General features: G+C 37.3%; 1 protein-coding gene across 11 annotated transcripts in view; it reads right to left on the bottom strand.

The window, feature by feature from the left end:
- The window catches only part of nhsa (Nance-Horan syndrome a (congenital cataracts and dental anomalies)), a 108,083-nt gene that overhangs the window by 7,379 nt on the left and 86,737 nt on the right, over window positions 1-13,967 (bottom strand). For 3 of the 11 annotated variants that reach the window (XM_077218576.1, XM_077218583.1, XM_077218582.1), the window contains exons 2-8: window positions 12,238-12,390; window positions 10,437-10,576; window positions 10,280-10,324; window positions 6,836-6,898; window positions 2,242-2,437; window positions 1,705-1,752; window positions 51-182 (exon numbers count right to left, since the gene is read on the bottom strand). In XM_077218576.1, the coding sequence (XP_077074691.1) occupies window positions 51-182; window positions 1,705-1,752; window positions 2,242-2,437; window positions 6,836-6,898; window positions 10,280-10,324; window positions 10,437-10,576; window positions 12,238-12,390 (777 nt within the window). The remainder of the gene's footprint in view (window positions 1-50; window positions 183-1,704; window positions 1,753-2,241; window positions 2,438-6,835; window positions 6,899-10,279; window positions 10,325-10,436; window positions 10,577-12,237; window positions 12,391-13,967) is intronic. The other 8 variants (XR_013198337.1, XM_077218580.1, XM_077218584.1 and 5 more) reach the window with 5 other exon arrangements.

The raw sequence follows: 13,967 nt of genomic DNA, 5'->3' as shown, positions 1-13,967 counted from the left end.
ATAAACAAGTAATGAAAACAAAAAGAGTGATAGGAGTATGCTTCACACACCCAAATCCTGCTGCACTCGTCTGGGAATGCCAGTGATCGTTTTCCGTCTCCTTAGCTTCCTCCTTCGTTGAAGAACTGACTGCGAATGGACTAGTGAGCAGCGCACACTGGCCTCTCTGTCGAACCCAACCCCTGCAAAGAGCAACAGATATGTGAGAGGTTGTTGGGAGCAAGCCACTTTTTTTTTGCTTCTCCATACCATGTTTCTCTCACTCATTTTTTTATTTTAGCCGTAATAATTATTAAAAGAACACATTTATAAGGTAATATAATTATTTCTTGAACAATACATTCTTAAATATATTTAACATATTATAAATGTAATACTTTTTATGTTTATAATATTTTACAGCATATAATAGTACTTTACCATATCACATATAAAAGAATCTACATTTCTGCATGTTATGCATCTTTATGCAAGTTTAAAATCGCAGAAGAAAAAATGCATGTATTGTAAAATCATAAATGTAACAAAAAAGATGGTTTCAGTCATGTTAAAATATTTTAACTGACACAAAAAATACATCAGACAACAATACGCAATGCCATGCAAGGTGAAAGGAGCAACATATTCAGGACGTCAGAACAGAAAACAACCAGGGTTGAAAATGGGAGTATATCTGTCCTACCCGACCCCAGCCTTACTCTCTAGACTGCAGCCTGCTGCCGTTCTCTTTATTTGAAGCTTTATTTGTTTTGATGTTTGTCCAGTGTTATGCATCATGACTCTCATGTGATTGCAGGCTTGGCCCTTTGAGCACCAATTACACCACTGCGCCTGTGATGTGCAATTTCCAGTCGACACTGTCTTTGATTCAATCCATGCTGACACGCACTGCAAAAGTCCTGTTTCAGTCAAGCCCGGAGTAGATATATTCGGCCTCTTTGTAATTCTAATGCAACTGATTAGCATGCACAAAACGCTTTCTTGACTCTTTGCATTATCTGGCACAAAGAAAGTAACCAAGACAACTAAGAACTTTTTTGTTTCAAATTTTATGACTTGCATATTTTAGCCTACTTTCCAGTGTGTCTTGATTTTAATGTATTTGGGTGATTCTTCAGTTTGGGCACTTTAGACAACTTGAAAATGAAACTTCTTCAAACCATGTTTCATCTATGTTAAAACATTTATCACATGCCAAGGAATAAAGAAGATCTGATCATGGCCTTGTTTAACCTTCAACTAGCAAATGGTCTAAAAGTTTAAAATGGCAAAACTTTTAAGCAATTCTTTTTTTATGCATTTAAAACAAAATGAGGTTTTAAAAGTTCCCCTAACGGGAAAAATCACCCGTTTACCTTATCCATCTATGTTTCAGAACTACTAACCTTTCATTTATTAAATGAATGACTACTTTACGCCAACTTATAGTAGCTTGAGCTAGTAATGTGAATAATCAATTTCCGTAACTGCTTCTTGCATTAAATTGAGAAGAAACAACAGCCAAAATGAGAATGTTTATAAAGTTAAGATGCCAACCCCTTCGCTCTCTCTCTCTCTCTCTCTCTCTCTCTCTCTCTCTCTCTCTCTCTCTCTCTCTCTCTCTCTCTCTCTCTCTACATATTGTTCTAAATGGTGATGGTTAGGGAATGAAGTGGCACTGAGACTGAAGAGGGAAACTTAATGGACATGTAAAAGATCTCTCACTTAGCAAAGCTGATATCGCTGAGGGGGAAGTAGTGTTGGCGCCCTCCTCTGAAAACAATACACGCAAAATTCAGCGTTCTCACAAGGTGATCCTTCTGTTCATTGATGCCAGAGGAGAACTTTGGTCAAGATGTTCATGCTTTCATATGCATTTAGTTATGAGATGCATCATATACTGTTCCTGAGTTATGCTAGCACTAGCAAAACTATCACAACAAAAATGAGAACCCGAACTACAAGTGTGAACACACCCTTAATGAAGAATTGGCACAAAAGCTCCTGGCATTATTTGTTATTATCATTGCTCTTTACTTTGCACACTTTTACAACATCACTAGATCCTAATGGACCAAAGTTCTCCTTCAGTAGTGACAACTTCACCAGACTTGAGCCATATGTAGTAGAGCAATAATAGAATGAAAGTAGCTTTTCTTTAATATAAACTTTCCTTTATAACTCCTATGAACAACCATTTCAGTGTCAGACTCAGTTCTGACTCAGCATGCATTATCACCAACAAACACTAGAGGCATATACCTGTTACGTTAATGGGAACGATGCATGAGGTGATGACTCGAGACTCCGTCTTCATCTTCTCTTCTGGGGTGGGTAATGGTAAGATTCCAGCCCAGTTTGTCTGTTTGTCCAGCGTTGAGGGCACGTTTGGGATCGGGCACTTAGGCCAGTGGCCCAGAGCCAGTGCCTCTGAATCCGAATCGATTGGTGGAGCAACCTAGAAGAACATTACGGCAAAGAATATCAAATGAATGATGTTTCCTGTGTTGCGGTGAACTTCAAGACCCCATGAATTCACTTGATTAGAGCAGTTAAAGGGATAGTTCACCCAAAAATGCAAATTCTGTCATTAATTACTCACCCTCATGTCATTTCAAACCCGTAAGAAATGTCATCTTCAGAACACAAATGAAGATCTTTAAATTAAATCTGAGAGCTTTCTGTCCCTCCATTGACAACCTACGCAACTACCACTTTCAAGCCCCAGAAAGGTAGTAAATGCATTTTTAAAGTAATCCATATGACTCCAGTGGTTTAACCTAAATTTTATGAAGCAACGCGAGTCCTTTTCGCAAAAAAAAACAAACACTTTATTTACAAAACATTAATCTCCCATGCGTGTTGTGTTGATGCAAGAGTTGGATGTTGGACGTTGTTGCATGAATGCATATTGGAGATTAATATTTTGGTAATTGTGGTTTTTATGCGCAATCAAAGCACTCGCATTGCTTCATAAAATTAAGGTTAAACCACTGGTGTAACATGGATTACTTTAATGATGTCTTTATTACCTTTCAGGGGCTTGAAAGTGGTAGTTGCTTTGGCTGTCAATGGAGGGACTTAAAGCTCTCAGATTTCATTAAAAGATCTTCATTTGTCTTCCGAAGATGAACGAAAGTCTTACAGATTTAGAAAGACGTGAGGGTGAGTAATTAAATTACAGGATTTTCATTTTGGGTGAACTAACCCTTTAATGTTCCCATGACGTATTTCCCAATAAAAAAAGAAGTTGGACCTGTTTAAATGGCCAATAGTATTCATTTATGTCAGTCAAAATCTGTTAGCGACGTTTTGCTAGTCAGTGGCTATAGCAATATTTTAAAGTTGGATTCTTTTGGTCCATATTTCCTGGAAAAGAAGCTTTTTTTTGTGTATATCTGCTAAAAATTAACTTTTAACTTGCTGTAGAATGCTTCAATTCTCACCGACATAAACTAAAAACAACAAAAATCTATTTTGATTTCATGAAGTCTGTGAAACAGAGGAATAACACTTAAAATGATAACTTAAAATTGTGTTATAAAAGCTACATGCACATGCAAAAAGAAGCGTTGACGCATGCAAATGACAATGAAGATGCATCTGTGTGAAACAGTTTCAGGAAAAAGTTATAAGAAATGAAACAACCCAGGACACATATTTACATGAAGCATGCAACACAACACTTCAGTGTTCAATTCCCACTTCTCAGCTGTCATTCACTGCACCAGCTGAAGTACACTAACTAAATCCTGTCAGATATTTAACTTTGCAGCTAATCTAATGAGTTAAAGCTACTGTACAAACTTACCGTGTGAAGTTTACAGAGCGTAAAAAGGTGTTTAGGGCTTTCAGCCAGCCACATTTGAACGTGCAGTGTTAAAGAGAGCTGTGATATTGAGTCTATGTGTGTCGCTTTCCCAGTCGCCCAATGAGGATCTCACAATAAACAGCAGCCAAAAAAAAGTGTTACCACGGAAACTTCTCCCAAAACCATAGAAGGAGGAGGAGGAGGAAAAGAAAGAGGGAAGAGGCACAAAAACAGACGGACAGAATCAAAGGGAGTTTATGGCCTTTTTGTTTGCCGGCGCTGAAATGAGGGGCAAGGGGTGAAGTGGAGTATTGGAAAGCATGGGATCAAAGCAGAAAGGAGAAAAGGAGGGTATGGAGCGAAAATGAGCAGGAAAAGAGGGAAAGTAGGGGGCTGGGAATGAGCCAAATGTGACGGTTTGATTTCACCATCTGGCTCGCGTTCAAAGGGCTATTTTGATTAGAAAAGAAACGAGACATCAGGGGAATGAAAGAATGCCATTCATGAAGCTCGAGACCAGAAAAAGAAAGATGGAGCGCAAGGAAACTTGAGGAAGTGAAAGTTATAGTATGTCTACAAGACCTATGTTTAGGGTCCAAAATGTACATTTTGGCAAATGTGATTAACAAATAAATAAATAAGTGCAATACTGGTCAAAGGTTTCAAATTATTTTTATGATTTTAAAAGAAGTCACTTCTGCTCAACAAGACTACATTTATTTTAATTAAAAATACACTAAAAACACTAATATTGTGAAATATTATTACAATTTTAAATAACTGCTTTCTATTTTAATATTTTTTAAATATAATTTATTCCTGTGATCAAAGCTGATTTTTCAGCATCATTACTCCAGTCACATGATTCTTCAGAAATCATTCCAAAATTATGATTTGCTGCTCAAATATTTCTGGTGCTCAAAAATGGATTCGTCGATCGGGGTCAGATTATTGTTTTTATCAATCGATATAGAAAAAGCATGCATTTCGTTGCAGTTCCACGTTACCAGCCTGTAAATCAAACTGACAGATCATAGCTGGTAACTTAAGGAACAAAGCCTTTTTTTACTTGCATTAATTTTGGATGCAGCATATGACTTAAAATTGATCAGAAAAGACAGATGTGAATCGAAGACAAAATTTCAAAAGGGCAGTCATGATGGAGTGCCTCTGTTCTCTTGTTCACTCTCTAAAGCATCTATCTTGGAGTCAGGCACTCTGGCAGGGGTTTGTGGGTAAGCCACAGTGCGGGGAGTTGATGGGCAATTATATTTTTTCTGCCACAGACCAACACGAGCAGTCAGACAGCAGCTCTACACTGGAAACCCTGTCATTAGGAAACCTCAGACTAGCGCACTTCCGTGTGTGTGTGTGCACGCGTCCCGGAAGACATTCCTCACATACTGTTCTGGAGCATAATGCTGGAGAGGGTATGAGAAGGACCATGTTTTATTAGTCGGTGCAAAATTTGATTTATACAGCATTACTAGTAGGGCTTGACATAATTTTTTTTGCTCACCAGCCACTGTGGCTAGTGGTTTACTAGTCACTCAGCATTTTCACTGGCCTCAATTCTGACATCGATACCATGGGGAAAAACTGCCATATAGATATTTGTAATATTATCTCATAATTTGGCTGCAGGTATATTAGGCTACTGTCACTTTAAGACCTGACACGCATAATCCATTATACTGTTACACATGCGTTTTATTTCTCACTTTTTATGTTCACTTAACATAACTGACTGTGTTTACGTAAAACACTTGCAAAGACCAGCATTTTTACATTTTTTTTTTGTGTATTTGACTGTTTAAATGCAATAAATTCAATTTTTTAAATTTATTTTATATCACTAACACCTCTTCCAGCAGCAACCTGGTTTTCTCAGGAGGTCTCCCATCCAGGTACTGGTGCGTTCTATTATTTATCCATGTTGAAGTTACGACTAGGAAGACAGACGTTGCCTAGCAACACGCCCCCTTTCCTAGGATTTCCCAGCTCGGAAGTCGGACAACTGTGAGGACACCTAGCAAGAATTCCGATACGGAATCCAAGATGGCTGCGCCCTGTGTGACTTGTATGAATTGTTTTCATTGTTTTTGGACCGCTTTGGTTGTTTAAATGACGATTTTAATCACTCGTATTACTGCAATACCTTACTGCTTCCATATCACTGCCTGTGGGTATGGGAATCGGTCTTGTTGTGAGTGCAATATTGAATGAAGCCTCGTTTCAAACGGGTGTTACTAACGTGGCTAGCGTTGCTAACAGAAGATAAACTAAAACATGAAATAAAGTGAAAATTTTAGAAGCTCAAATGGCTGTGTTTTTGATAAACGCCTGGTACTCGGCCAGTGCTATAGCAACAGCTTTCTGGGTGGCGTCCATGTTTTTTCTCTGACTCACAAATATACCAGAACGCTTGGAGTGTGGAAGTAACGTAATGTCCGAGGGCCGAGTCGGTTTGTTGACAATAATAGAACGCCTAATAGAGCGTCTTGGGCTACAGGGTGATAAGGCTGCTGACACATGATCCTTCAGAAATCATTCTAATATGCTGATGCTCAAGAAGCATTTCTTATTATCAATATTGAAAACAGTTGTGTTGCTTCATATTTTTGTAAAATGCCCCCGAAAATCAATTCCCCCTTAATAAGTTTCTGACACTGGTCTACACCCATTTTCTGTCATTCAGACTTGCACAGACACATGCACAGAAGATTAATTTGACGTTGGCATATCCAGATGTTAGCTCAGGCGTCCTGCTGTCATAGGAACTACAGAAGGTAGTAGCATCAGAACAGAAGTTTTAAAGAATGATAGATGTTAGACAAAACAAAAAGAGCCCTGTTAAGATTTAATAAGATCTGATTAAACATCTATAGTAAAGCTCATTAATGTTAAAAACTTCTAGATTCTAAAGAGACTTCTTTTTATCAAAGGTTCTTATCTGGAAGCAGTTTTGGCCTCATGATTATGATTTGATTAGGGATGTAAAACAGTGTGAAAGTAGGATTTAGGAGACATTTGGGGGTAAAATACCTTTCTGCTCCATGGGGAAAAATGACAACACTCAGTAGGGGAGGAGGACCGGGTGCTTTGGAACTACAACACACACAAACAAACACAAAGATGGACATGAACATGAGGATGAATATGAACACAGAAATGAACAAAATGAGGGAATCACAGTCTGGTGCAGGTACTTCTGCAAAACTGTTACAGTCATTCAAACTAGCAGAACACCCGTGGCTCATTGTGCTTGTCAAAACATGACATGATGATATAGATGTAGGTGATTATATATAATTAAGTCATCTGCAGTACTTAAACTTTCATAACACCAGCTGCGCCCCGATTCGCATACATATATAGTGTGCACTAAAAGCAAGCTCTGCTGGTGATGGAAAAGTACAGCTTGCACGGTGCAGTTTGGTTCAAGAAGTATTTTCCCATTCATCACAAAAATGTAGCATACTATTTTCAACATACTTTACATACTATTATTGCACACTATGTAGGATGGATAGTATGTAAACTTGCCATGTGTCCTAAACAGGTGCAAAGCATTTCAGAAGCAAATTACTTTTAGGTCACAGCAAATAAAAACTTGCTGTTTAATATGCAGTCATGTTGAGCAAGATTTTGGACCAATCAGAATTGACAGTGGGCGGGACTACCCAGTGCAACACAGAGGGATGACGTATTTTTGTAGGCCAAAACCCGTAAACGAGTTCTGAGTCAATACGTTTTTTGAATGTGTTTTTGGTTAAATGCCTGAAATAAGGTCTGTGGTTCAAACAAGCTCAAGATATATTCACGTTTTATTCTACCACATTAAATACATCTTGTGATTTTTCCAAGCTTTTACTTGTCTTGAAAAGTGCGGTTTAGTGATGGTGACATTGAAGTCATGTGACGGTGTTGTAAGTTAAATTATAGCTTACATTTAGCTTCTTACTTCTGGAGATTGTATTTAGGCTTCAAAATTCATAAAAGATGTGTTCATTTGTGAAGATTATCACAATGATAAATCATAAACATTTGTTGGTAATGGAGTTTATTTACTGCAATAATCCAAAGGAAAAATCCTATAGTGTTTTTGTCGAGGGAAACAGTGTGATGCAAACTTACAGGTTGGCCTACAAAAATACATCAGCATTATATAGATCCAAAGCAATCAGCAATATGTTGTCACTTGTCATGACTGATGAGGAAAAACAAGTCAAATGAACATGAACAAGATGGAATCATGTGTAATCATCTGATGGTTAGATTACAGTGTAGTAAGTAAAGATATACATAATCCAACACAGCTGACTGAACGTCTGTTAGCAGCCTAAAACATCCCGCAATAAATAGTGTTGTTATCATGCAATGTTAAATACAGAAATGAATGTTGTTTGTCCTCACGGCTGAATGGTTGGCTGCAAAAGAGGAGTTATTTTCATAATGACCGGCCTGGCATACAAATAACGTCCTTACAGCACGACATCCAGAGATATGCTTCCTGCTTTCAGATCAGCTGGATCAAGAAAACATTAAATAACCATTCAATTAAAATGATCACTTAAAAAAAAAATAATGAACTGGCAACCTGGCTAATATAGTTATTTACTTGCTTCCGCTTTATTCACGGTGAGTCAAAATATGAAAACTATGAGACTGAAAAATTAATAAATAATCTCTACAACCATTATGACTTCATGAAAATCAATGCAAAGAAAAAATACTCTATTGTTGTAAGGAACATGTTGATTACATGCTTCACAAGGTATGACCCTTATTAAAAAGAAGTGTGCTTAATGTGCACTTTTAGTGTTCTTTATACTGTATGTTAAAATAATATTTTAAAATAACTATACTTGCAGATAATATAATATTAATGAAATAAAATGTTACTTAAGTGTACTTAAAGAGAGAAGCCTATGCACTTTCAGAATTTCTTAAAGGTATAGTTCACCCACATATAAAAATTCTGTCATCATTTTCTAATCCTCAAGTTGTTTTAAACCTGTATGACTTTCTTTGTTCTGTGGAGTTTAAAAGAATATATTTTAAAGAATATGGGTAACCAAACAGTTTCTGTTCCCCACTAACTTCCATAGTATATTTTTGTTTCCATACTATGGAAGTCAATGGGGACCATCAACTGTTTGGTTACCCATATTCTTTAAAATATCTTCTTTCATGTTCAGCAGAAGAATACATAAAAGTATATGGTTCATGGGTTTATAGCGGCAAACCATTGAAACTTCGGTTGGAACAGTGTTTCAACAAATTTTGTATCAAACATTTTGCTACTAAGGGTTTGGCTCCTGGTTTAAGTGGATAACAATGTAAAGTAATGTTTCATATTATTTCATAATTTGTTTAGGAAGGCTACACAGGGCTGGACATAAACTTTTTTGCTCACCAGCCACCGTGGCTAATGGTTTTACAAAGTTACTAGCCACTCAGCATTTTCACTGGCCACAACTTCGATACCATGACATCGATACCATGGGGAAAAACTGCCATATGTATACTTTTAATATTATCTCATAATTTGGCAGCAGGTATATTAGGCTACTGTCACTTTAAGACCTGACTGGTCTTATACCAGTATTATACTGTTACACATGCGTTTTATTTCTCAACTGTTTACATTCACTTAAAACATAAATGACTGTGTTTATGTGAACACTTGCCAAGACCAGCATTTTGACTTTATTTTGTGTGTGTATCAATAAGCAGTAAAAAATAACTCAATTTAGCACTGAGAGGCAGCTTTATGTGCCGCACTTTAACTGTGAGCACAAAATCTGCGGGAATGTGTAAAATGATGCACAATACGTGCAAACCCGCCGAATTTCAAGCCCTGCAACACCAACAATAATTAATCTGGAGCAAATGAAACGAGTGAGTGAGGGGAGGCGGGTTTGTGTGTAATTCGCTGTTGGAGAGACGAGAGAGAGAGAGAAAGCGCAGTTGTTATCGTGTATCTATGGAAAATGAGTATTGGAAGAGTTCTAGATGTAGTTTAATATCGATATGTATTGAAAAATCTATATTTTTGACAAAAATGTGTATATTATATAGCCTATAAATTTCAAACTGCCAAGGTGACTACTGTAGTAGGAGTGACTGCGTTAAACTCCACCGCTGAAATCTGCTATATAACAAAGCAGGGTTAGGTTATGTTTCTGACACCATTTTGGTATTATATGAATGGTAAATTGAAACGAGGTGTTAATTTATTTTATTTTCAAAGTATTTCATATTCTGTCTCACATGTTTGCTTTAAACCATCATATGCTTTTAAAGTGTATTATTTCCACAATAAAAAGCACACTAAAGTGTAGCCTACTTCTTTTCCACAAGGGGATATTTGAAGGAAAACGTACACAAATAAAGGACAACAATGGTGGACTGATTTAGCTAAAACAAAACATCTCCATGCAGTGCAGCGTGTCGGTCTTGCGTGACACACAGGCGTGTGTTTACCTGTGTTTGTGTTGTCTGAGTTTCTATGTCTCTCTCTGTCCTTTCCTAAACACACAGACACACTATCATCATCATCATCATCATCATCACACCGTCTACATGAACTCCCACGATAGATCAGGTGTGCAGTAACAGCACACGGATCTACCTGACATACCGTGGTCAGGTGTCTCTCTCTCTGCTGGCGTGTCCTGTGTGCGCGGGGCGACGGGTAACTGGGCATGATGGGCGGAGCCATGGAGATGGAGATGGTGACCCTCCGCTGCCTCTCGCTGACCTCCTGCCTCTGCTGCTGGTCTGGTGATGTGCAGTCACACAAACACAAGGCAAATCCATCCGTAAGTCATTTATATCAACAAGACGTGTGATTTGAGGAAGAATAATGTCTGGAACACAAATAGTGAGGTATATACTCTCTGAGAGTTTAAATCACTAACCTTAACCAAGAGCAATATAACAACAGTGATGCTTGCAACTCAAGCACCACTAGTAATTAGAAATAGCATAGTGTGAGTTATATGAAATCATAATTCACACGTTTGAACTTATAATCATGATGCTTGGTATTTGTCCTTTTTCAATTGTTTTAAAGGTGCATTGTGTAATATTTAGGAGGATCTGTTGACAGAAATGCAATATCATATACATAGCTATGTTTTCAGTGGTGTATAAAGACCGTACATAATGAACCGTTATGTTTTTATAACCTTAGAAAGAGCCATTTCTATCTACATACACCGCGGGTCCACTTACATTGACATGTTTCTACAGGGGCACTAAACGGACAAACACGTTTCGTCACTATGTTGTTCTTCGTGCAAAGAAGCAAGCTACTCTCTGCTGTCTCAAATGACGACATCTTTTCCAGTCGGCCACCATAACTTCTGTTGGTTGCAATTCACAACCTCACCACTAGATGCCGCTAAAAATGACACAGTGCATCTTTAACTTTGCTCGTTTTATTGATATGGAGATTTAATGGTTTAAATTGTATTATGGCCTTTGGCTAATTATTAAATCGTCTGACATTCTTATGCCATTTTTCACTTTTTCTTAAACATTACAAATAAATCAAATCCGTTTTAAGAATTAAAATTTTCATTTTAGAGTTTTAATAGCTATATCCACATGTGCAGTGTTGTTATGAAAACTAAAAAAATAATTTTCGTTAATTGAAATAAAGGAGAAATAAAATAAATTATAAACATTAGATGAAAAATATTAGTTGCCTTGGAAAAGTTTAAGTACTAAAAATTGCCAAAAACCAATAAAAATAAATAAAATAAATGAAATCTACACAGTAATACATAGAAATACTAAAAAAATAACAAAAGCACTTACTATACTTACAATTACTATAACTTAAACTAAAATTAAAACTAAAAATACTATCCTGTTAAAGTAATGTTATTGTTAACATAAAATAAAACTTAAACTATTAATAAAATACATTTAAAAAATTTAAATACAGCTGAAATAAAATAAAATATTTAAATATTAGATGGAAAACTTAACCAGAAATTAGAAATGTTGCCTTGGCAAGTAACTGGAAAAAAAAAACTGTTGAAAGCACTACAATTAGTAAAACTAAAACTGAAACAAACAAATAATTCAATCTACATAGAGATACTTTAAATGAACTTAAATAAAACTAAAATTACAATAAAAACTGAAAATATAAAAAAATAAAGCTAATTAAAAATATCTACAAATACTATAATATATTACTATACTATATAAATGTAAATAAACTGGGCATTTATCACAAAATCAGATAATTGAGACGTGACGTTTCCAGCTTCTTCCACTAGAGGGCGGTCAGTGTCTGAATGGAGGATTATGAATAACCCAAACCACTTTGCTTAGATGAGATGTGATTGTCAGAAGGTGTTCTCGGGATGAAGGAATAAATATGATGATTGATAATCGAGCGTAAGTGATTAGTAAAGGTCTCTAACCTCTGTACAGCGCCCGCAGGCTCTGTTTGGCATGTCGATGCAGCTCTTGGACGCAGGCGGGCCGGGTCGAGGGCAGGAACACGTTCCTTTGCAGGAGCCAAGGGGCCTGGTAGTGTCCACTCAGCTTACTCTCAATGTCCAGATTAGACAACGCTGCAGAGAGAAGGACTAACATCTTACAAACACATCATTCACGTGTACACATCTTGACATAGTAACGTTAATTAGTGTATGTTTACTAATTAATTAGCTTTTTTAAAGTAAAAAATTACAGGAAAATAATAGGGAACATAAATGTGGAGTCAGTGACATCATGAAAAAACTCAAAAAATTTGATTTCTATACCTCCACTTAATTGTTAGATGTACGCTTCATTGCACATTCTCTTGACTTTATATGATTCCCCAAGAAGTCTGTCAACACAATGTGAAACAGTAGATCTAGATCTTTAACTCTTAACATTGCGTATAAACCTGCTCTAATCACTTCCTCAAACGCTCTCAGAGAAGCTACAACCGGTGTGAAGTGCAAATAACCTCAGTGCTGATCAAATAGCCAAACATTAGCAAAACAATGCTGCAATCTGCCAGTGGCTAACGGATCAGTGTGTGAGAAACAAAAGGATTTAATGGAACCAAACACCTGATTCATGAGCCTAAAGCAAACATCAGAAGTCTACAGTGATACAGTCTATTTCAAACTAGTTCTGCATCCAAAATCACATACTTTCAGTGGGCGAAAAACAGTATGTGCAACTGATGCTGGTGTCACACATGATAATGACAACATGGCGAATGCAGTGCATCTGAATTACATTCATACTGCACACATTAATACTATATAGAACACATTTATTTAGTGGTTGCAAAGTACAAAATAAGTACTTATAATCAAGAGTATGCGATTTCAGACGGAGCGCATAACTATAGTTTTGGCATGCAGATCCAGTTAGCCCTGGCTGGTAAATGCCATACCTACACCATTCAGGGGCTAAAACCATCTTTCTTTCCATTGACAGACATTCAAAATTAGCTGATTCATACTAAACCATTTGTACGAAACAATTAAATCAAAAATATTATAATATTACTTAATTCTTGTTCGCAAGCTCATAAAAACAGGAAATACACATAATAGATATATTTCATGCACACACACGCACACACACACACACACACACACACACACACACACACACACACACACACACACACACACACACACACACACACACACACAGACACAGACGCACGCACACGCACACGCACGCACGCACGCACACACACACACACACACACACAACCACACACACACAACCACACACACACACACACACACACACACACACACACACACACACACACACACACACACACACACACACACACACACACACACACACACAGTTCTGAATAGACACAGAGGGTCTGTCTGGCTGGGATGCTGCAGGCAGTTTTCGCTGTAATGCGAGTGAATAGACGATCAGCTCCTCTATATGAGACGCTCCTGTCACCAGCATTAATGCAGAGCAATCTAGGTCACAAGGACTCAATAGAGCACAACTCTGTGTCTGTTATCTGTGTGTGTGTGTGTGTGTGTGTGTGTGTGTGTGTGTGTGTGTGTGTGTGTGTGTGTGTGTGTGTGTGTGTGTGTGTGTGTGTGTGTGTGTGTGTGTGTGTGTGTGTGTGTGTGTGTGTGTGTGTGTGTGTGTGTGTGTGTGTGTACATACA

Source organism: Siphateles boraxobius, unplaced genomic scaffold, assembly GCF_051911475.1.
Source record: "Siphateles boraxobius isolate OS27281-9 unplaced genomic scaffold, OSU_SipBor_1 77, whole genome shotgun sequence".
Classification (NCBI taxonomy): Eukaryota; Metazoa; Chordata; class Actinopteri; order Cypriniformes; family Leuciscidae; genus Siphateles; species Siphateles boraxobius.
The sequence above is the reverse complement of the archived record's forward strand: the minus strand, read 5'-3'. Positions and strand labels throughout refer to the sequence as shown.